The sequence below is a fragment of the Erythranthe guttata genome, chromosome 2, assembly GCF_056151865.1.
Source record: "Erythranthe guttata isolate IM_541 chromosome 2, IM_541, whole genome shotgun sequence".
In the NCBI taxonomy this organism is placed as follows: domain Eukaryota; kingdom Viridiplantae; phylum Streptophyta; class Magnoliopsida; order Lamiales; family Phrymaceae; genus Erythranthe; species Erythranthe guttata.
The window spans coordinates 1,810,307-1,834,408 of NC_142534.1; the positions used below are offsets into that span (position 1 = coordinate 1,810,307).

At 35.6% G+C, this 24,102-nt stretch overlaps 6 protein-coding genes across 7 annotated transcripts; 2 read left to right on the forward strand and 4 right to left on the reverse strand.

Moving 5' to 3' along the window:
* Positions 1–1,759: 1,759 nt before the first annotated feature.
* Positions 1,760–5,730, reverse strand: LOC105957528 (Leucine-rich repeat protein kinase family protein). The gene is made up of 2 exons (XM_012981455.2): positions 3,663–5,730; positions 1,760–2,679 (listed from the first exon to the last, which is right to left on the reverse strand). The coding sequence occupies exons 1-2, from the start codon at positions 5,356–5,358 to the stop codon at positions 2,036–2,038; spliced, it is 2,340 nt and encodes a 779-aa protein (XP_012836909.2). The 5' UTR covers positions 5,359–5,730; the 3' UTR covers positions 1,760–2,035.
* A 4,909-nt stretch (positions 5,731–10,639) lies between these two features.
* Positions 10,640–13,220, forward strand: TIC21 (translocon at inner membrane of chloroplasts 21). Its single transcript, XM_012981454.2, has 4 exons — positions 10,640–11,069; positions 11,556–11,813; positions 12,556–12,759; positions 12,891–13,220. Exons 1-4 carry the CDS (start codon positions 10,779–10,781, stop codon positions 13,005–13,007), a joined length of 870 nt encoding a protein of 289 aa, XP_012836908.1. The 5' UTR covers positions 10,640–10,778; the 3' UTR covers positions 13,008–13,220.
* On the reverse strand, positions 13,157–14,840 carry EDA35 (temperature sensing protein-like protein). 2 transcript variants are annotated; one of them, XM_012981452.2, is made up of 2 exons: positions 14,633–14,840; positions 13,157–14,394 (listed from the first exon to the last, which is right to left on the reverse strand). In XM_012981452.2, the coding sequence occupies exon 2, from the start codon at positions 14,359–14,361 to the stop codon at positions 13,345–13,347; it is 1,017 nt and encodes a 338-aa protein (XP_012836906.1). In that variant the 5' UTR covers positions 14,362–14,394; positions 14,633–14,840; the 3' UTR covers positions 13,157–13,344. The 2 variants fall into 2 exon arrangements, with proteins under 2 accessions (XP_012836906.1, XP_012836907.1); XM_012981453.2 differs by having other exon boundaries at positions 13,157–14,389; positions 14,633–14,807.
* A 713-nt stretch (positions 14,841–15,553) lies between these two features.
* On the reverse strand, positions 15,554–17,523 carry LOC105957525 (reticulon-like protein B11). The gene is made up of 6 exons (XM_012981451.2): positions 17,249–17,523; positions 16,862–17,042; positions 16,486–16,627; positions 16,333–16,402; positions 16,066–16,242; positions 15,554–15,767 (listed from the first exon to the last, which is right to left on the reverse strand). The coding sequence occupies exons 1-5, from the start codon at positions 17,298–17,300 to the stop codon at positions 16,073–16,075; spliced, it is 615 nt and encodes a 204-aa protein (XP_012836905.2). The 5' UTR covers positions 17,301–17,523; the 3' UTR covers positions 15,554–15,767; positions 16,066–16,072.
* A 1,100-nt stretch (positions 17,524–18,623) lies between these two features.
* LOC105957524 (PRKR-interacting protein) lies at positions 18,624–20,564 on the reverse strand. The gene is made up of 2 exons (XM_012981450.2): positions 20,008–20,564; positions 18,624–19,117 (listed from the first exon to the last, which is right to left on the reverse strand). The coding sequence occupies exons 1-2, from the start codon at positions 20,284–20,286 to the stop codon at positions 18,854–18,856; spliced, it is 543 nt and encodes a 180-aa protein (XP_012836904.2). The 5' UTR covers positions 20,287–20,564; the 3' UTR covers positions 18,624–18,853.
* Positions 20,542–23,809, forward strand: EMB2804 (tubulin folding cofactor B). The gene is made up of 9 exons (XM_012981449.2): positions 20,542–20,674; positions 21,236–21,367; positions 21,561–21,712; positions 22,073–22,191; positions 22,641–22,699; positions 22,996–23,037; positions 23,130–23,263; positions 23,401–23,470; positions 23,596–23,809. The coding sequence occupies exons 2-9, from the start codon at positions 21,266–21,268 to the stop codon at positions 23,641–23,643; spliced, it is 726 nt and encodes a 241-aa protein (XP_012836903.1). The 5' UTR covers positions 20,542–20,674; positions 21,236–21,265; the 3' UTR covers positions 23,644–23,809.
* Positions 23,810–24,102: the final 293 nt, after the last annotated feature.

Below are 24,102 nucleotides of genomic sequence, written 5' to 3' on the forward strand. Positions count from 1 at the left end.
CATGTAATCTAGTAATTTGTTTTACTCACAAAATAAAAATGAAATAAATTATTAAAATAATTATTAGTTTAGCAAAAAATAATGAAATTGTTATTTTTATTGTTATTGACTAATTTTTTTCCTATCGGTTAATTTAATATTCCAATATTAAATCTTGAATGAAGTTTCTAAATTCTTAGACTGAAGCTCTTTTTCTTAAGATACTATTGTTAATTTCCTTCCCTATTTTGCTAAACGAATTATTCCGAATTAAAATAATTTGTTTTTTTGGAAAATCTAATGGGACCCACAAAAGATGGTGGAGGTCCAAAATATCAACTTTCTTCTCAAGTTGATTTATCAATTATGATTAATGGTGGGAGTTGGTGGCTTCTCAAAAAATTAAAAATTAAAAATTAAAAATTAAAAATTAAAATTAAAATAAAAACAAAAATTAGAAAAAAAAAATTAAAAATTAAGTGAAGTTTATTTAGGGGGGAAATCATCCATTCTAAATTTGGTAATAGGAATATGATATAGCAATATATATTCGATTGTGATGCTATTTGTAATTTATATTGACAGCCCCAAAGTTGTTGGACTAGCAGCTCACTCGAGTATGGGCTTTATTGAATTCAAAAAAACAATATGGGCTTTATTATTCTAAGTGAAGGATCAAACATTGGGTCAAAGAATGCAATTTAATGCAATTAATTACTGTATTTTCAGTTTTGCTCATATTAATTATCACAAAGAAAAATAGCAATCAATAAAGAGAGATTTCTAATATTTCGGTCCTATTATATATAATTTAAGCTTCATACATATTTAATAGTTTTTGATCCGCACGAAAAACACTTCAACCATAGTGAGCCCCATTTGCAACTGCAGTAGAAGTTGTGATCAAACTGCTAAGAAAGGAGAGCCGGACTAACGATAGAATTAATATTCCAACAGTCAAGTCAGTAGGGAATTATAGATACTTTAAGGATGAATTTGTGTATATTTTAGGAGAAAGAAAATGGATTGGACTTGATATGTATATAAAAACTTACCTTACATAGGAGGGGGCAAGCTCTTAAAAATTGGGGCGAGCTTATACCTGCTGCCGCTTCGGTTGCCCTCCCTACCATTTTTTCTTTCTTCAGACAGCCTAAGTTATCATTCTCATCTAATCAGTCGGCCCTGCCTTGTAAGATTCCTAGGTGGGTAGCCTTTCCCCACGTCTTCTTAGGCTTTTACCCTTTTTCGACTATCACTGGTCACTCGGGCATTAAATGTTGGTGTCAGCGTATTTAATTTGCCAGCGTATGCGTAAGACGCACAATGCACCTGTCAGAGTCATTAATGCGCCCCTCCGTACCTGCCATGGTCATTAATACCCTGAACATACCTATCACGGCGACTCTACAAGCACCGTAGTTCATATACTCATTCGGGCCGGTGCGGCCAGTTCCCCTCGTTCGGACTTGATGAGACGATGAGGGGACCTTGGCATGAGCTATCTTTTGGGTTGGACCTCTCGATGGGCCTTAGTGGGCTTCGCCTCCTAGCCGCGTTCTTATCCGGATCAATTTTTATAATACATACGTCGAAATTTTAAACAATATTTAATTTGAAAAGAAAAGGGTAATAAATATTAACATAAAATGGAATAATTTATTTTGTCGGCAAATTAATCAGACAAAAGAAGTGAGAGGAAAATTCACATGCTTTTAAACTTGCCATCAACTAATCAACTTTCCTCCTCTTTTTTTCACAACACATTGACCAACAACTCTCACAAAGAAAATGCAATAAACTTTAATAATCATGTTTACTTTCTTAACAACAAAGCAAATATTTAATGACACTCACCATCTCAATAACCCTAAATTAATTAACAAATCTAATCAATCACCTTAATTAATTAATTATGAACAAAAGATTAATTCACCACTCTCACACTCCAAAGTCAAAAAAGGAGGAGACTCCTTTTTTATGCCCTTTTTCTCTTCCTCCCAAACAACAATCATTAATTATTCTTAAAATAAAATTAAAAATAAACAATCATTAATTAATTCGAACAACATGGAATCTTTTCCAACACATGAACCGCATCTTTCATGCAGGGTCTCTTCTGTGGGGCCAACGAGGCACAGCTAAACCCTAGCTTAAACCATGCCAACACAGCCTCCTCCCTGCCCGCCACGTCACCCCTTATCGCCACATCAGCCATCCTCAGAACCCGGGCCGGATCCTCCGCAGCCGAACCGGCGGTCCACTGGCCCAACTCCCGGTCGGAGAAGACCTTCCCGGTCAGCAGCTCCAGCAGCACGATTCCGAAAGAATAGACGTCCCACTTGGGGTTAGGCTTGAGGGTCTTGAGCGACTCCGGCGCGTGATACGGAGATGTGCAGCCCACGAACCCGGCCCGGCCCATATTCGGGCTGCCGTGAACCGGCAGGTCGGTTGATCTCATGCTGCCGTAATGCCGGGCCGGGCCGTCGGATTTGCGGGTGTACTTGCCGTGGATGAGGCGGTGCAGCCCGAAATCGCTTATTATGGGATCCATATCGGGGGTTAGGAGAATGTTGCTGGGTTTGATGTTGCCGTGGACGTTGTTTTTGCTGTGGATGTAGGTTAGCCCCTTGGCTACGCCTTTTGCTATCTTGAGCCGCGTTTCGAACGGCAAGTGGTACGGTGATGACCCGATTTTCCCTGAAATATATTTGATCATGAAATATATCAATATTATTGGCATTGTTATATCAATATAGTTTTAGAGATGTATAAAATTACGCACCCCTAGAATTCAACAGAAAATTGATAAAACTCTCAATTTTTTTTATTTTTTTTTAATTAAATTCAAAATTATATCTATTGAATACAAGCCCTAAACACTTATTTTAACTGAAAATGATAATTAAACTAGAAAAATTACGAAAAATGGCAAAAAAACAAGAAAAGTCATAATTCTAATAGCATTCCTAGAAACAACACGGATTTGTAATCGATCCGATTATATATAAATTTTCAAATATTTCCTACAATAGCAAAAATGTCGTTTTGAAAGCCTAAAAGACGTGGATCGTGGAAAACTCGACTTGCATCTCAAGATTTGCTCAAAGAGTGTTGTTGATCACCATTTTGCTTTCAAACTCAGATAATAAGAAGATTACCCGAAAAAATCTCTATTTTTGTTCGATATTTCCATTAATAATCATTCTCCTAATTAGATAACTAGTTATCAGTTATGCATCTCTCTCTCTCCCTCTCTCTCTCTCTCACACACACACACACACACAGTGAATGCGTGGGCACGGAGGGCTACGAGGTAAGGTAGGTCATGCTTTTGGCTTACTATGTGTTTTGTCTGTGTAGAGATTTTCAACCTTATTTGCACCTCACATGGAGCTAGCCTCGCATGGGGAAGAACACACTGTATTTAGTATGAGGTCCCAAAATATTGTCTTATCTATTTTTTTTTTTTTTATTATTATTATTTTTTTCTCACAAAATCAAAATTAAAATATGGATACTATAGTTTGAAAGAGACTTTGCAATGCCTACAATGAGAATGTTTCTCTATGATTATGTATCAAAAAAAAAAAATTAAAAAAATGTTTTAATTCCGAAATTTGAAGAATTTGAATATAATTTGAATAAATAGAATTATAATAATAATAAAAAAGAAAACTTACTGTAACCAATATTGGCCAAGCTGCCATTGCTGACGTAATCACAGATGACAAGCTTCTCGTCATCTCCCCAATAGAAACCCCTGACACGGACTAGATTCTGGTGGCGCATTTTAGCAATCGCCCTAACTTGTTGTTCGAATTTCTTCAATCTCCGAGCGCCGCCGCCGCTCTCTCCGATTCTCCTCACGGCGAACGCCGTCCCATCCTGAAGCACTGCCTTGTAGACGACGCCGGCGCCGCTCGATCCGAGAACGTAAGCGGAAGCCTTGAACAGCGTGTCCATTTCCAGATCGGTTTCGCCGTCAACCATCACGAGTGACCTAATTTCTCGATTACTTGATTCTTCTTCGGCGGCGTAGTTTGTGCTGCTCTGATCCTCGCTTTCTGATTCCGTTGTTGCTTCCTCCGACGTTTCCTCGCCGTTCGTTATTCTCAGGCAAGTCCACGTCGGCAGATTTCTCGTCTCCTTCACCGTTGATTGGTCGGAATCTTTCTCGAATTCGTACGCCTTGATTGTTGTAATTGAGCTTGCGCCTTGTTTGGTTTCAGTTTCGTTCAATTTCCTCTTCTTCTTTTGGTGGATGAACAGAAAAATGGCAGCAAGTACTCCAACTCCGGCCAAAGGCACCACCGCGATTCCCGCTATCGCCGCCGGTTTCAGCCCTTTCGCCGGCGGAATTCCAGCCCCGGCCGCCGTTGTTCCGGTAGAATCCGGAACCGTAGAAGAATCCATTGTCTTAGGTATAGCTGCAATTGCCGGCGAAGACGTAGATGAAGTGTTTGATGAAATGCCATTTGGTGGTGTCGACAGTGTTGAAGGAATCGTGCAGAGTTTCTTCATCGGTTTACCGCACAAGCCTTCGTTTCCTGCGTAAAACTCCGTTTTCTGATTGGTCAAAGGCACTACCTCTGGAATCTCACCCGAAAGATCGTTGAACGAAAGATCAACAACAGCATCTGCAGGAATTTTCTTGGCAAATTCTTGAGGCACCAAACCAGATATCTTATTCGAAGAAAGATTCAAGTACTTCAAATTAACCCCACCGAATTCGACAGGCAAAGACCCGCTCAACAGATTCGAAGACAAGTCCAAGATTTCGAAAGATCGAATCCCACTAGGAACGAAGCCCGTAAGATAGTTACTCCTCAACGAAACCACACTGAGATTCTGCAGAGAAGTTATCCCACTAGGGATAGTCCCCGTGAATGCATTATCTGATAGATTGAGAAGTTTGAGGTTGCTTTTCGAGGCCGTAATAAACTCCGGAATCGTACCGGAGATCGCATTGTTCGACAGAGAAAGCACCTCGAGTTCCGAGGCGTTGAAGAGTGAAATAGGCAAAGTCCCGTTCAAGAAATTGCTCGAGAGATCGAGTTTTTTCAGATGCGGGATGAAACCTAAGTAAGCTGGTATGACACCAAGGAGTTGGAAATTCGGGAGAGTTAGGCCGACGACTCTGAACATATCAGGTACGCCGATGGAGCTTTGAACCTCGGCACACGTCACACCGGTCCATAAACATGGAGTGGCGTCGTTGTAATTCCAGTTGTCGAGAACCGACAAAGGGTCGTCGATGATTGAGTATTTGAAAGAGAGAAGAAGACTCCCGTCGAAGTTGAGCCCGAATGCAGGCGAAACCAAGACGAGGAAAAACAGAGGAAAAAAAGTGCAAATATGCACATTTTTCGAGTTCATTTTTTTTGTTTTTTGTTTTTTTTTTCAAGAAGATTAAAGCACATAGAAATGCATAGTGAGAGAAAGCCCCTATTTGATGAGGAAGAAAGAGAGAGGGTAAACAACTACTTGAGATGTTTGTTTTGGTGAACCAGAAAAAGAAGAGATGGGGAATGATAGAGAAAGTTGGTGTGAAGAGATGGATAATTAATAATAATAAGAGATGAAGGATAATTTGAAAGTGAAATGTGTTGGAGTTTAATGGCTATTAAATATATTTTTATTTTTATTTTAGTGTTGAAATATTTGTAGTTATTGGTGTCAATACTCTGTTGAATTGTTGCAAGAACTTTAGTTCTAGTTGCATTGATTTAGGAAGGAAAAGCAGAAAGTGGAATCTTTGTAGTATTTTTTGTGTTCTTGTAATAAGACATTGACAGATGAGTTTGGGCCCCACCAGATTATATGTGGAGTAGCTCAAGTCCAGATTCTAATGACTTTTCTTTTCCCCCATACCACTAGTCCGTTTTTTTTTTAATAAAAAATTATTTTTTTTAATAATAATTTTTTTACCATGATTTTGTTTGATTGTTGTTATTGAATATGATTAACTAATTAGTAAAGGATATATATTTGGCTAAGGAGGATTCGAAATGACAATTTTGTCCATAAAATATCATACAAATTATTGTTAAACAATAAATTTTATATAAATTGCATCTAGAAATAGGTTTGGATAAATTTAATACATATATATTCTAATATGAGAAAAATAAATAACTAGTAGGGGAGTTGGTATAATTCAATAATATTCAGATCAAGAGTCTGGTTGACTAAATTTATTTTTAAATACATGAGAAACTCTTATATCTGATAAGATGTTTCAAGAATTGATAAGCTGTTAGGAATTACTTTTAAAATTATTATTAAAGTGTTTGAATTATAATGATTTTATAAGCTATTTTTACTAATTATAATAGAGATACTTTTTAAAAAATTATCTTATTCAGTTATTTGTTCTCGGCAACTTATTTTTTGAATTTTAAAAATCGAACACTTTGAAAGAGCTTATAAGCTCTTAAACATCTTATAAGTTTAGAGGGTGTTTGGCTAAGCTTATTTTAAACAGCTGATAATCTCTTAAGTCTGATAAGATGTTTTTAGAGCTGATAAGCTGTTACATCTTATTTTTTGGATTAATTTTTAAAGTGTTTGGATAATGAACATATTTCCTATTTTTACTCATTATAAGATCTTAAATAAAAAATTGGGGTAGATGTAGTTTTTTAAAAAGATCTTATTTGCTCTCTAACAGCTTATTTTTTAAAAAATTAAGATTTTTTTTTTTAAATTTACCAAACACTTTGGAAGAGCTTATAAGTTCTAAAACATCTTATAAGCTCCTTTTAACATCTTATAAGCTTAGCCAAACACCCTCTTAGTCAAATTAAACGCCCTCTAATACCATTAATATATTATACCATCGAACGATGCCTATGTTTTAAAAAAAAAATTCTAAACAAAATACTTCAAGACAACCTTGTACTCTATATATTGCTTAGTTTTGATGACTTTTTTTAGGCTTTTGCAGTGTCTTTTTTTTCTTGGAACTACTAAATATAATTTAGTGTAGCTCGTGGGGGCTGACAGCAGATTGAAATTTTCCTTGTATTGTAGACAAAGTACAATATGGGAGTGTTCTTTGTAAAAAGTGATCAAAATTTAATGTAATTAATAACCATGCTCCTAAATTTATGATGGTGAAACCCTAAAAATTAAATTTGTTTTACAGCCCATGCATATTTCATGCAGTAGGTTATGGGCGTCTTTTGAAGAAGCTGGGTGAGTTTTAATAATTAATATACAAGTATTAATATTTATCAGAAAATAAATAAATAAATAATATAGTGAGTTCAAGAATCATATTTTACTTGATTCTTTAAATTCAAATTCAAAACCCTCGTATATATTTGAAATTTGAAAAATTCATCGATAAATGAATGAAATTTGGTGGTAGTGCAATCATGTAGCTGGTGATTTCACCGTAGTTGAAAACAATAAAATGTCAAAAAGTATATATTTTCATAAAAAATCAGGAGTATAAAACAAATATTACTTAGCAGGTAAACTATATTTTATTTATCTTTTTTCGCGTATCAACAGAACTACAGAGAGAGAGAGAGAGAGAGAGAGAGAGAGAGAGAGAGAGAGAGAGAGAGAGAGAGAGAGAGAGAGACCTACGTCAAACTCTAATTATTTAATTAATTGAATTTTCACGTGCATGTGATTTGGCTAACTAATCTAATTCAAAAGACAACGTCCATCAAACATATTTTGTACAGCATCTGCACAATTATCAACGTACAGTACAGTTTATTTGCTGTTAAACTTAGAATGGTTTAGGTGAGACATTAAATAATAAATTAGTTTGGAGATCTCAAATATATTATTTAATTAATTTATTTTAAATAATTAGTGGTTTTGGTTAAATAATTCACCTCACCTGCCTATGATTTTGATATTATCCCATACATTTTTAATAATTTATAATACAAATGCATCCTTATAATTATAAGTTAGTATAGGTTGTTAAGGGTCAACTCGATGTTATCTTTTTTCCTTTTCAAATAGACAATTCATCCTACCTAAAACCCTATATACACACACATATTATAAGACTAAAGAAACCCTTCTAGGGTTGTATATATTTGGGTTGGAAAAATATAATTTTGATTACAAATCTTGAAGAAATTGCTGTAATATTTCCATAAAATTAAAGAAGTCTCCAACCCTTTTTCTTTACTTTGGCCTTATAAATTGGCTTACGATCACGAACCCGACGAGAATATAGAACCATTGACCTAATAGATATTAGCCTCCTCACTTAATCAAAATACTACTCGCCACTCGCGGGCAATGCGTTCACGGTGAAGTGACGGTCTCCAAATTCACCGTATTCATTCAAACGTTAGAATTAGTTCGAACTAGCTAGGAATTTCAAATGGAATGTAATAATAAATTAATCTAAAACAAGCTTAATATATAAATTAGTTAGTTAGAGGGTGTTTGGCTATAGCTTATAAAATGTTAAAATGAGCTTATAAGATGTTTTAGAGCTTATAAGATGTAATTTAAAAAAAAAAAGATCTTATTTTTTTTTTAAAATAAGTTGTTGGAGAGTAAATAAGATCTTTTTAAATAAGTACCTCTACCCCACCTTTTTATTTAAGATCTTTTAATGAGTAAAAATAGGAAATAAGCTCATTATCCAAACACCCTAAAAATTTATCCTAAAAATAAGATGTAACAGTTTATTAGCTCTAAAAACATCTTATCAGACGTAAGAGTTTATCAGTTGTTTAAAATAATTTAGCCAAACACCTTCTTAATGTGTGCATGTTGGGTTTCCATTCAAGTTTTGCATATTAATTTGAATAACAAAGCAACTCAATATATAATATAGTTATTAATTACAGAGCATGCAATAATGTTACAACGGTGAAGCAGAAAAGGACTGTATAGAAACGAGAAGATTGAGCTTTGAACAACTCAGGCTATGTTTGGTAAGTTTTTGGGTTTCCATTTCCATTTATTGTGTTTTGGGAGAAGAATTTAGAAATAAAATAAAGTTTGTTTGTGTTTTGAGAGGAGACAATTTGTACTGTAGCAAGTCAAAAAGAAGAATTTAAAATATAAAGTGATTTGATTTTGTATTTTAGTGAAGACAATTTTCACGTAGCGGTCAAATCATGTTTGTTAGAGAGAGAAATATTTGAATTTGTTTTGGGAAAAGTTTTTGAAAATAGTGTAGAAAGATAATTTTCATTTTGGGGAAAATGAGAAAAGAATTCGAAAACGTTACCAAACATAGCCTCAGTATTTGGGTTTTATTAGGGTTCTTATCTGTATCTTCACCGCCTCCACTCAGTGTTATTTCCTTATATATAGGACTCGAGTCAATAGTAGCCGGTGAAGGTATCACCAGAGACTCAAACTATGTCGTACGACGACGTTTGACTCGCAGTTGACGGAGTCGTTAGAAAAGAGGAGAAAGACAGAAATTCGGGTTGAGTTTGTGAGGCTTCAAACGAGAGAGAGAAAATGAGAGGAGTAGAAAGTATTTAAGAGAAGAGATTAAAAAAAAAAAAAAAAAAAAAAAAAAAAACCTTGATCCAACGCATGTGATCAGTTTTCATATCTTTCCACATCCACACGCTAAGTGATGCTTTAATTGTATTTCTCTCGATTTTGCCGTTCATCACTCTTAATTTTTTTTTTTTTGATAAGTAAATCACTCTTAATTAACTGATATAGAATCATTGAAATTAAGTAAGAGAATAATTAATGCAAAATTTTGTTTTAGTCACTTTGTGTATTATTTACCTAGATGAAGTGTACAATTATACAAAATTGCAAAACATAAATATGAGCCAAACTGGCCCCCAGTCAATTGATACTTTTGTAAATGGGCCCTTTTATGGATCAGCCCAATTCTTAATTTTGGGTGAACAAAAAAAAAATGAAACTATAAAATAATAATGATTTGATTATGTATATTTAGGGCTGTGCATGGATCGGTTTTAACCATCAACCAACCCATTTTCGACCCACAATTTATGATGGTTAATCAACCATCGACCGACCCATTTAAGTTGGGTCGATAATGTCAACCAACCCATGTATAGGTGGGTCGATAATGGTTTCTAATATGCTAAAAAGTTGGTTAGTCGGTTAATATCGGCCAACCAACTTTATTCATTAATTTATTATTTGTTAATTTTAATTAAAATATTTAATATTTTTAATTTCAAATTTCTATTTTATATCACATTTATTAAATTGTTTAATATTGACCAAAATCCCAAAAGCAATAAATCTAACTTAATTATCTAATTTGAACTATTTTAATTTTAAGACATACAATCTAAATATTTGGACGATTATTATTTGTTGAACTAGTTATGTTTAATTGCAATATATATGCACGTAATGTTTTGAATCTTTTATTTGAATATTATTGAACTAGTCGCATTTAATTTATAAAAGATATAGCGTTGTAACAAGTAATAAAATATTAAAAAAAATTAAAAAATATTTAGATGGATGACCCATCAACCAAACCACCAACCAACCCATTAAATTGGTTTTCAACCATCATCCAACCCATGTAAGTTGGGTCGATAACGGTTTCCAATATTTACCAAAGTTGGTTGGATGGGTTGGGTTGGTTTTATGCCTGGTTTTTAACCAAACCAACCAACGCACAGCCCTATGTATATTTGCTAAATGAATTTAATTTTGTGAAATTCAATTTTAAAATCTATTATTTTATACAGGTGTGTTGATATTTATATATCAATTATCGATATATATATCATATATATATAGCTAAGAACACACTTTCCTACCCAAAAACGATTTAGTACTTGAAAAAAGCTACAATGCAAACCCTTCTGCTTCCGGCAGGTCGCTCCTCCGTCGCACCACCAGCTCCGCCGTACAGGGAGGCGGTTTCGAAAATCACACTGTGCAATTCGCCTCCTACTTTCGTCCGTTTCAACGGCAACCGCGATTCTCCTCATTCGTCTCTTTCTTCATCGGAATCACTCAAAAGTTTATCCTCACCTTACTTAAATCTCAATTGCCGCCGCGTAAAAACCCTATCTTCTTCGCCCATTGCCGCTGCTTACACTTCTCCGAGTGATGAGTCTGAAAAGGGGAAACTTGCTCAGGTATTTCTGTGTGTTGGAACAGTGTAATTTTGTGAATTGGGGAATGCGAAATTCGCGATTGCGTGTTTTACGAGATTTCTGAGCTGAGAATTTTCTGTTTTTTGAATTGTATAATTTAAATCTAGGGTTTAAGTTGTGTGTGTGTGTGTGTGTTGAGCGACACTAGTATTACTGATTAGTGGTTTTACAAGGATTGAAACTCATAATTTGGTTAGTTTTTCTGAGCATTTCAAGGAATGCAAGTGTGTTCCCCTTAGAACATGATTAACTTGTGTAGATAATAATTAATTTGGTACAGTAATTGGATACATAAATTAGTTCAAGCTGGCGATCTTAATTATCAATGATGCTTTTGTTATCCCGAAATTATGAAGCGGATTATGATCCAGGATTTAAACCACACGCCTCAGTTATTGTTGCTAGGTATTAACCTAAATCTTTGATTTGCCCTTACCAGCACCTCTTTTAAACTGTATATTTGTTTAGGTTGCAAAGAGATTAGAGAAAACTTCGAGATCTTTCAAGAGATTGGGGAGTTTCGGATTTTGGGGACAGCTAGTTTTAACAGTTGTTGCTGCTGTAATACTTTCATTCTCTATAGTTATTACTGGGAAAATCACTTCACCTGCTACCTTCTATGCAACTGCTGGCGGCGTTGCAGCGGCATTCGTCTCTGTGTTTTGGTCATTTGGCTACATTCGGTTAGCGGACAGACTTCGAAAAACAGCCAATGACCCTTCCAAGGTAATTAACGATCACAAATTTTTGCATTGCTTTTAGATTCCAGAATTTTAGCTTCATTTTGAAAGGAATACGTTCTTTCAAGATCCACTTATCGTAGCATATCATAGCGTAGCCATTTTATGTTCACGGGGCATTACTCTTGAATTGGTTATTATTTTGGTAAAGAGGGTGATAGTCATATTCCAGGATTTCGGTTCTTTTGGTTTGAAGATGTGTGATTGAGGGTCCTCGGAAGAAAGAAAATCGAATTAAAATTTCTAGTTTTAACTGTCAAGGTAAGTTACGGCAGATTTTAAAGATCCTAGTGTATTTCGGCACTCTGTTTAAATTACACATGAATAGGTCCTAACAACAAACACAAATTACTAAGATACTGAATTCCTGCAAAGTATCAAGATTTAATAAATCTCCATAGTTAAAGGAAAAATTGATTCTTTTATTACACTAGAAAGTGAAGTTTATTAGTATTTCCCAATCAATGGCGTTTCTGAGCGTCACTAGTCATGGCAATTCCGTTCTTGACCTCTACTTTGACTTTTACTATTCAGAAGAGAGTTGTCCTTGCACACTCTCTTACCACTAGTTAACTAGATTTTGATACTGGCCAATTTTCTCTAACTCCCACTAGTATAACAACTTGGTCGCAGTTTAAGAAAGTAGATGCAGTGTGTCATAATAACTCAATGTACTTGCTTTTTTTTTTTCTTTTAAATTTAACTCGAAGCAAATCTTGTGGTTTCAGGCACCTCCTCGTGCAGAGGTTGTAAGAAGCCTGAAAAACGGTATAAGCGTAAATCTATTGGGCATGGGTGCTGCTATACTTGGCATGCAAGCAACAGTAGGTTTGTTGGTGGCGAAAGCCCTCACTACTTCAGCCACTCCTTATTACCAGGGCATCTCTCCTGGGAGCAGTCCTGTTCTTGCATTGGATGTCTTCTTGGTCCAGGTATAATATAATATACCTTCACTAACACAATTCCGAACCTTTATTTAATTCATCGCATATTTGCACTTGAAATCATTCTTGAATTTTGCTAACTATTGGCATCTGCATTTCGTGTGTGCTGGATTTTGCAGGCATCTGCAAACACCATACTTTCGCATTTTATAGGGCTGGTGTGCTCGTTGGAGCTATTGCGTTCGGTTACATTGCCAACTTCTTCGGAAGGTGTTCCTATTCCTAGGATTGCATGAGGTACTTAGAAATGGAGCTGTTCGCAACACGTCTGAATTCGTTTTAAATTGTACCAATCGGGGATCTTGTATTTTTATGCAATTATTGACTTTGTTTTCAATGCCAATTCTGCTTTAGATTTTGATCTTAAGTAAGAACTGATTCGGAATCTTGTAATGCCAAATTTTCATTTGGTAGCTTAAATTCGAGCCATAAAAAATCATTACAATCCATTCAATTTGCATACAAAAATCAACACCATCCACATCCCAACTATATGATTTAACTACCTGAGTTGAATTCGACAAAACAAAACAGAAACGAAAAAAAAACAAATGTTGAAGCACAAGCTCAAGCTCAAGCCCCTGCTTCGGTAAGTGACAACTGGCGCTTCAATTCCACGTCAGCATTCTTAAAAAACTCATCCCACCCACTCCCGGGACTCGTATCCAAGTAATCATACGGAACCGCAGTTTTCAAACCCGGTCGAATACCACATCTACTCTCCACAATCCTAAATTCCAATTCGAATTCATCACCTTCTTCTCTCGACTCATCTTCCAATTCCTCCCAACTAAACATCAACGGAAGAGTCGAAGCACCCCACGGATTGAAATCCAAAACCTTAACCCGCCCATCTTTCGTGACATAAACATCAAACGTAAAACTCTCCGACCCGAATTTCCCCTTCACTTCCTCCACGAAAAAATCCAAAATCATAGCTTTTAAATCACTTTTCCTTTCAAGAAGAGTAGGATAAAAGTTGGTCACTTCCCTTTGACAAATCCCCACAAGTAGTTTATTCAACACAAAGCAACGAAACTCCATCTCCGGCTGAAGAGAAGGGTACCATTTACGAAGAGCAAGGAAGAAACTGGACGGCCTAGACGAAGCCTTATCCACGCACGCGTCGTATGCATGGCAAAGATCGTGGACAATAGAATCGGAAGACTTTAGAAGAAGAGCAATATCGGAGAAATTTTTACATTTGAGATTCCCGATCGAACTTATCCAAGCGGCGTCCTTCGGTGCGCTCCAATTGAGCTTAGGAAAAACAGCACCGCCTAGGGTTTCGATGGATGCTTTGATTTCGGCTTCCAATTCGGGGAAAGAAGGGGGTGGTGAGGGTTGTTCAGATTCATCTTCTGATCCTTCTTCGACAACGAAATCTTCTTCCTCTTCGGGTTTGTGGAGTCTGTTCGGAAGGGCGTCGTCGTTCGTGATTGAAAGAGGGAGAAGGAAGGGGCCGGAATCATCTAGAAGGTACTGGATGAATGACTCCGGAAGCTTGTGGATTCTGGTTTTGACGGATACGGGTTTGAATTTCGGGTACCATTCTTGAATCTGGCATCTGTTTATGTCTTCTGAGTTCATCTCAATGGTTTAATTATGCCGCTGTTTTCTGTGCTGCAACGCATAGTTAACAATTGCTTAGCTTTGACAAACAATAAAAATTAAAAAAAAAAAAATAATTCCAGTACATGCAACCTAATCCGATTCCTTGAAAATGAATTATCGAAGAGTTTGAATTGATTCCGCATGAACAAGTAGTCAAAATTGGGATTCTATGTAAAATAGAAAAATCGAAATCGTTTGAACTGAAAAGTATTTTGTAAAACGTAACGAGAAGATTTTTTATGCTCACCGGCGTTCGGATAAGTCACCGTTCCCTGCCTTACGCACTGGTCGCCGTCGTTCGCTCCGGTCGCCGCCGTTTCGTGTTGGCAGGAATCGCTGATGACTAGGTTTTAGTTCTGTCTAATTTACAACCGATCGGAGTAGGGATGGGTTGCAAAAAACAACGATAAAAAAAATTGGCTGGGTTTTGAGGTACACATGGGCTTTAATTATTTGAAGAAAAAAGCAATTAGCTACAGCCCAATAAGATTTTACTAGAGTATGATTTAGGGTAAATTACAAAAATTTCCCTCGAACTTACTAAACTACGAAAAAATGCCCCCACATATCCGTAATTACCAAAATCCCCCCGATATTTGTTTCCATCTTACACATGCCCCATTGTGGTGTGGTGTTTCACGGAATCTTTTTTATACCAGAGAATATTCACTGAAAAATGCCAATTCTACCCCTGCAACGTGGAACAGGTTGAAAGTATTTGGGCGCAAATTTTTAAAAAATTGCCTATGTATACCATGGTAGTTCATATTAGCAATCCAAGAAGTGTACCGACATTGCAATAGTGTTGTTGAAGAAAATGAGGTTCCTGTAATATTCCCTTTGAAATCAAATAGAAAAACCTCAAGAAAGACAATCCCAACAAAAGAGAAGTAGAGAACATTTGAAACTACAAACTGTTTCAGCTTATGAAATAAATTGCTTCGCGTTATTAGAAAAAAAAAAAAATCATGTTTCAAGTTTCATAACTTGAAACATAATATATTTTATAATTAATTTTGTTTTTTTACAACCGGAAAAGCGCTTAGTTAAAGACCCTTCCGAATTTAATAACATAGGACTCGAACATCGTGAAATACTCTTTTTTTTCGTTGTGATTCAGGGTTATGGATGTAAAAGAAAATTCCGGAGTAACCCGAAGCGGCAAAACTGCAGAATCAATACTAATGTTCACATTAGCACCAACAACATATCCAGTAAATTGCTTAGAATGACAAAAATTACAATCAAGAGGAGTTCAAAAATCGTGAAAGTTGAAATCTTTACAAGCCGCACACGCATACAGGCTACAGCCTTCTTCTGCTAAGGATCTCAATATCGATTTCATCGGAGGCTAAAATGTTAGGCAATCAGCATAAAGGTACCTACAAATCGCATTTGACATATTAAACACACCAGACACAAATACACCACAGTTGCATTAATAAAATAAATAAACTGTTGTGTATATGTAATCTGAAGCAAATTACACACTTGTAAATGCAAAGTTTCCAGTACTCAGTTTAAGCAAATCAAACAAACGTAGATCCTTTCATCGAAGCATACAAAGTAAGCTATGGCAATCTTGTAATAAAACACAAGCACAAGGCTCACCTAAAACACATGTACAGATAGAGCGATTGATATATATATATAGAGAGAGAGAGGAAATAGAGATATTACAGTGAATCTACTGAGTCTTCTTCTCCTTGTTTGAAGGCCATACAACCTTGCTGAGTAACTTGTCGTCAATCATGCGGTATTGTACCAGAGCTATTTTATATGCCGCACTCAGCTTGATATCAATTGCACTTTGGTATTTGTCATACACTACGGGTAGCGATAGACAAAGCAGAACACCTGTTTTTTTTAGCAACATCACAAAATACAGACTGTTAATCGAAAAACCGAAAAGGTAAATATTGTACGGCAGAGAAATTTCGGACTTACCGATGTAGAGGAGTGTAAGAAAGTTGAATAAACCGCCAATGTAGGATACAATCCACAATCCTATTGCAAGCTGATAAAGAAACCGAATAATTTTTACCACTCGATCGATAAATTATTGAGAAGTAATTCAAGAAGACGAGAAAAATGTAGCACCTGAGTAAAGAGTCTCAAGTTTCCACCAATTGCAATGTCGTGCGCAATTGATAATGCAGAATTTACCCATACTAGCATCTCGTCGGCAGCCTTTACGACAATCTCTTCGGAAACATCAAGATTTGGGAGAGGTGGCAGAGGTCTAAATCCATGGAGACAAATTCATTCAATCAGAATCGAACAAAACAAACTACAAATCACAACACCAAACCAATGAAAAACCCCCAAACACGAAAACCCTTGTACATTTTAAGAAAGAAGCATGAATTAGTTTGCAGAGTAAGACTCGAAAAAACAAAATCAGTAACAAGATCTAAAGAGTAAAGAATAAGGAATATAACAATCATAATAAAACAAGCACAAATTATTAATCTACCTATTGAGAAGTGATGCAGATTTAGCCCAAAGGAACAAGATCACAACGAGCAAGAACAAAACATTCGATATAAACGATAACAAATTGTATCCCGCTCTCTCGAATAGGAACCAAAACGCAGTCGAAGTAACAAGCAAAACGACGCTCCGGTGCCACTTCTTCCACAACAACACGTCAGCTACTGCATCACGCAATACAGAAAATGAAACAATTATTCTTAAACGCTGCTCAAAATTAATAATTAAAGAAGACTGCAACTAATTGAAACGGATCAACAGCCCATTGAATCAAAAACGCACCAAACCAATGTACGCATATATAATTTCGATGAATCTGGTGAATTGTAACTGAATGGTAAGGTACGATCATGCATATATAGAAAAATACCTGAGCCACCACCAAGCGCGAGATGAACAGAGAACTGATGAGGTTCTCCCATGGCGATTAGGGTTTCCGATGATTGAAAATGGATACTTCGATTAGGAAGGGGGATTTGATTGAGACGACGAAGGGAGGGAGAATTTGAAGGGGAAAGAGGAAATTTTACTCTGGGAGTAGTAAAATTAGGTGTGATTTTAATTAATTTCTGCTCCAGAGCTAAATAGCATCTTCCCCTGTTTATAAAGCTTTGTTTTGTTGTAAAGTATGGCAACTTTTAGTATAATTAATAGGATTAAATGAAAAGAAATACTCATTGAAAAGAGAAGCATAATTATTTATCATTTAATACAAATTACGAAAATAAACCTTCAGGTAAGGTTAAATTACGGAAAAAAAAAAAAACAAAAAAAACCTGAGGTAAGGCCTAATTACGAAAACTCTTCTTGTTTGAGTAATTACAACCGTACAAGTGAACTTGAGGGATGGTTGTAATTACCCAAGCATGGGGTTTCGTAATTTGATCTACCTTAGGGGTCGGCCGTAATTTGGCAAAAAGAGAAATACACATCTTCGTATTGGTTTGTTCTTCACTACGTTTTCCTCCGTGTTAATATGGTCTACTAGTACGGTTCGTTTTTTGTAGAACTTACATCTGGTGAAATAACACACACGTGTATGTGTTAGTTATTTATGTAGATCTATAGCATAAAATCACATAGTTTATTTCGCCAGGTGTAGAATTTCATACGTCTATAGCTCGTATAGGAGTGTGAATCGAATCGTAAGTTTCAATTTGCATCAGTTTTCGATCGGAAAGATTTTGAAATAGGAATTCAGAAAAGTCAATGTATGATCCATATTAGATCTGACCAAAAGAGTTCCGATTTTAGGATCGAAATTGAAATATGTATACAAGATTCTTGTTTTCCATCCGATTTAAATTTTTGAAATAATTTCAAACATTCCATTTTTTCGAAATTTATATTTTACAATATCTTTATTTTATATGTGAAGAATTTCAGACAATTCTCTTTTTTCCAAAAAATATTTAAATAGAAAAAATACAAAATCATTATTCACAATACTTCGAAAAACCAAGAAAGCGTGAAGTGAAAAATTGCCCTGTCACCAGAAAATGGTTAAAGCCAAGTGACATTTGGTAAGCTGAACCAACATACGGTGGTTTCGAGTTTACTCAACTTTCATGCATACATGAGCTTTACTGCGTGTATGCTGGGCAACTGGTTCAACGATCTATTCTCATTTATCAGAAAATAGTTCAGAGAACAACCAATGCTTCTGTAAACAACATCAAATCACCAAAAAAACGAGGGGTGGAAAAAGAAGAAAGAAAGCATATTAACAAGAGCACAACACATAATTTGGAACCAATTCACCAGTATATTACTAATAAACGCAACGGAACATGCACGAATTAAGTGCAGATTTGAGAGGATACAAAAAATTCACCAAATCGAAAAGACAATGCATTTGCCATTTGATAGATACGATGATAATGACTCTAAACCAAACACTAGTTAATATTTCCTCGAATCTACTGTTTAAAATCAACATGACATTTGTGTAAACTACACACAGAACCTGGAGATATTAGTAATTGTCCGAATCTCCATCCTCATCTGAAGATTGTTCCTTCTGATGCTCTTCACCGACAACTCCATCTGGTTCGGTCTTCTTCCCTTTCTTCCTCTGTTTCTTCTTCTGACGTTTCAACCTCTTTTTCGCTGTACGCTCCTCTGCAGCTTTTAATCTTTCATCTCTTCTCTGGGCGAATTCAGTTGCTTCTTTCCTTTTCAGGAAGTCAACATCCATTCTTGCTAGCCGATCTTGTTCTTTCCGTCTCATTTGACGATACTATGAAAGAGAAAGAGAGAAAAAAAAAAGAGAGTCAAGATTTGTTTTATACCCCTCCCTCACTTAAATGGGGCTACATTAACGAAATGAACCAAGAGATGCACTAGACGTGAATGAGCCATGATTCTGTTCACGATTTATTTAACGAAATATGTATTGAAAACTACAATTTTTTTCAACTTCTAGGCATAAAATAGTTATACATGAATATGCAACACAGTTTTTGTACATAATACAACCACAATATTCCCCACACGCACTAAAATTTCTGGATTCGAGCTATTAAAACGATCACATTTATATAGTCCACATAACACACCTTTCATTCTTCTATATAGGCTCTTCTCCATACATTGACTGTTCACATAATTTTTCCTTTCTGCTCAAGGGTTAGTTTGGTCAAGGAGAAAACAAATGAATTATCTTCGACCAATTCCATTCCTTCCAAAGTTGTTCAATGTAATATCTACAAGAAGCTAAAATGAACTTCCTCACATTGAAGTGAAACAACTACTCTCGTTAAAACTAATGGAACCACTAAATCAATTCAGAAGATTCTAAGTTATGACATAAAAGTTTACTGCTTATAAATCGATTATATTTTCGACAATCTCAAGGAATAAACAGACATAGTTATACTCATTTTCTTACATCAATAAGAAGGTTCACAATAATACCATAAGAACATGTATAAATCAATAATGAAACCTTGAAATATCATAATCAATAACCACACCAGTTCACATAATTAAGCCAATGGAATAAAAGATAGTTGAGTGTCAAAATCAAACACTGTGAATATTAATTTCAAACGAACTTTGCCAAAGCTGTGAGAATCAGAATCGTTGAATACCATATAGTGTTCAAAATGAACACAGAGCAAGCAGTACCTGATGGAAGTCACCAGAGCCGGAACCGGCGGAACTGCCGGAGGTGTTGCTGACGCGAACCGGGACGCATTCCAGAATGCGCCGGAGCTTAATTTCAAGGTCCTCGTCTTCGGGGTTGGCGGCAGGCGCTTTGTACTCAACTAGAGCCGACGATGAAGCAGAAATAGGAGGAACTGTCAGCGGATGACGCGGCGGGAGACCGGGCGGAGCCCTCTCCGCCACCGGAACCATCTGCAAATCTCCCGCAGCGACGGAAGTCCTTCCCGATGACGATGACATTTGCGATTTTTTTTCTGAAACCTAGGGTTTCGAATTTGGGGATTACACGGTAAGAGTGTCGGCCAGAATCAAAATTTGGGGAATTGATTTTGTACTGATTCCGAAGTCTCAACGAGTTCAGCGGGAACCTGAATCCAAACCCACCGAATAATGATTTGGGGCAAAATAAAATATTTTTCTCGTCAAATAAGAATGGTAAAATAAAATAAATAAATAAATAAAAGAAGAACTTCTTTCTATTTTATTCCAAATATACCCTTTCAAAAGTGAAGAAATATAAAGCAGAAAAGAACCTTCATATGTAAATTCGCAGCGATCTAACGGAGGGTTGCGGGCACCCCTTCCAAAGAACACCGGCCGGAATTCTTCACTACCGGAAAATTTCCAGGTATGCTTTGCACCGATCTACATTTATTGTTCTTCAAATTTTTTTTTAATTGTTTGGCCGTATCTTTCGAGATTTCCCGCCTGCAGTTGAACAGTCGAAAAACCACTATCATTTAATCCGGAAGCAGCTCTCTGTTCACAATCAGCATTTTTTATTAACGATTGATTCAACTATAATTTTTTTTTTAAATAAAGTAAAATATTAATTATATGCTTACCAGTTACCACTAGGATTCACTTTTAGTTTAAACTGGTTCGAACGCCAGATTTGAGATTGAGAGGCATCGTTCATTCTGGTGATTTTGTGCTTATGAATAAGTTAGCTGTTAATTGACTATGGATGACTAATTGACTGTTAATCCTTAATTAGGGTTACTTCCACTGGCTTACTGCCTTAATTTCTTTTGAAGCAGGGCTATGTTTATTTCTATGGCATTTGATTCAAATTTGTCGGTTCTTCACCTCTTCGGTTGCAAAAATTAAATAAAATAAAATAAAATATTAGTAGCAGTAATTAGGAAGGTTAGTGGTTAACATTTTCTTGTTTTTGCTTGTCGACTAGGTTATACAAAGTGAACAAAAGAGGAACGATATGTCTAACAAGTTACAGATTGAAGGGGATGAATCGGTTCATTTACGTATCACTCATTCCAACATCAAGAGTTTTTCTGCTGATGTTCGGTTCTCTCTACAAGTAAGGGAGTTTTATCTATCTTCTTTTAACTGTCCGATGCTTGATTGTTTTTTTCCGCTCTTGTTACATGTATCTGATTTGTGATTTCAGTGTTGACCAATTTATGAAATCGACAAAATTGAAATCCCAAACAGATTAGTTATTCAGCTTGCTTCTTATGGGCTGATGCGTAATTATGTTCACTTTTTATCAGATGACCGTAGAAGCTGTAAAAGAGAAATTATGGAGAAAGTGTGGCACTTCTGTTGAGTCAATGCGCCTCGAGCTTTATGATGAAATAGGTGCTAAAGTCGCAGATCTAGTCGACGACACAAGACCTCTTGGTTTCTACTCTCCACAAGATGGGTTAGTTTAGAAACTTCACGTTTCCTGCATTCTTCTCTCGTCGCCTGAACTATATTCCGATTTTTTGACAATTATTTTAATATCTTCGGTCGAATTAATTTATTGTGAATATCATTTCTCGCTAAATCGTTATTCGTATTAGTTGCCATATTTGGGGTCGCTTGTGTCTTAGTTTTACTTGACAGCCCTTTTTTCACAGTTCATTGGCCATTCGTCACTCATGGTACATGATTAATAACATAAGATTACAACTGTTGTTTGGCTGTATAAAAAGAATCTTTATCCATAGTGACCACAATTATTTCAAAATATTCTTGCTACAGTTTCTTTTGTTCTAAGTATTTGTTTGCTGTTTCTTAGTTTCCGGCTGCACGTCATTGATCTTGATCCATCATCGGTAACATCTGGTGGTTGGTTGGAAGATACATCCCTTGTGGAGAAATACAAAATTTCTGATGAAGCATACGGCAAACTTGATGGTATGTTTTAATCTTTAACGGGTGGGATAATTCTTTATCTTATACCCTTGTCTGAATAATTGGGACCACATTGGGTCATTGGTTATTCATCTATAGTCTACACACAACATTCTTTGCCTCGGATAAAACATGTTAGAACTTATTCCTTTCTACAAATTCTTCGTTGGTAAGTTGTAGAAATAGAGATGATACGGGGTAAGATAGCATTTAGTTTTTACTGTATAATCATTAGCTGTGGAATTGGCCAAGTTACTTGATTTTTTTTGGTGCTTGATTATATGTCTACATGTTTAATTTTACTATCATAATAGTTCTACATTTACTCTCGTTTTTCTTGCTTAAAATTTTATTTTCTAGAATATGCATGTAAGTCGTGAGCCTTTTATTTCCGATATTTTGCTTACTGATGAGGGCAGGATGCAAAATAATTAATTTATTGTTTGTTTCAGGTACTTACAAAAAGTTTAAGGAAAGAATGGGATCCCAACATTCAAATCCCGAATCGAAAGTATGCATTTCTCTATGTGCTTATAATCTTCTGATTCTTCCCAAGCTTCATTTCATTGGTTCAGAATTATCCTGTCTTCCTTAACAAAGAAATATATTATTTCTTTGCTCGTTACTCTGTAAATTCTTTTGAATTCCGTTCGTCTTAAATCTGAAATCACATTTCTGTGAAGAAGCTTATAGACTTATCATTTACAATGCAACCAGTAATGATTTCTTACGTTGTCGAAAATTATTGCTAAATTGGTTTCTTATTTCTGTCTCTCTCATTATCTTAGTTTTCTTTCCTACATGCAGATTACGGACAACTACATGGAGGATCTTTGTACGAACATAAGGGTTGGTTCACTATTTTCTCTTATACTCATTTCGGTTTTATTTATTGCTTTTCTTATTTTTTATAACTCTATTTTTTTTGGTTTAAAAAAAAGGTTGGAGAGAGATGTCAAGTTGAACCAGGTGAGAAAAGAGGTGTTGTCAAATTTGTCGGTCGAGCAGAAACGCTTGCACCTGGCTTTTGGGTTGGGATTCAGTACGATGAACCTTTGGGTAAACACGATGGCATGTATGTAATTCTCAACTCTATTGCATCTCCTACACACACACATATATATATATATATATATATATATATATATATATATATATATATATATATATATATATATATATAGTAAATTATACTAAACCTTTTGGTTACAGGGTAAAAGGAAAGCGTTATTTTGATTGCCCCCCTCTTTGTGGAGGAATAGTCAGACCAGATAAAGTCAAGGTTTGTCCTAAATAACTACACATTTTTGCAAATTGCCATTTTTATCCACACCCTTAAAATAAAAACCCCGATTCTTTTCGGTGAGGCAATACAGTAATCGTTGTTTTATTTATCACAATTTCCAGGTTGGCGATTTTCCAGAACGAGATCCTTTTGAGGAAGACGAAATATGAGTTGATTGAAACGGCACGTATTATTTACTTTATTTTGGCGCGGAATTTGCCTTAAAATGTTACTGAAACATCTTAAGATGATGTAATGTAAGGCTTAAAACAAAAATGCATTTGTGAGTGAAGAAAATTGTGAACAAGGACATGTATTTTTATTTTCTTTTACAAATTGTTCCATGTTGCTTCTTTATTTTGTTTCAATATGAATATTAATTAATTAATAAGATTAGTTTTGTAAATTTGAATTTGAAATTAGTTAGCAAGTTAAATAAAAATAGGAAAGTTTTCCCAACGACTAGAAACAATATTTGGTTCCCTAATATGGACGACTCCTCCATTCAATTCTAAAGCAACTTCCATAACGGCACGAGTCCAAATAGGTATATATAACGCCCCACCGCCGAGATTTTATTTTTTAATTTTTTTAAATATAAACCTCCGAAATTGTTTTAACCGACACGT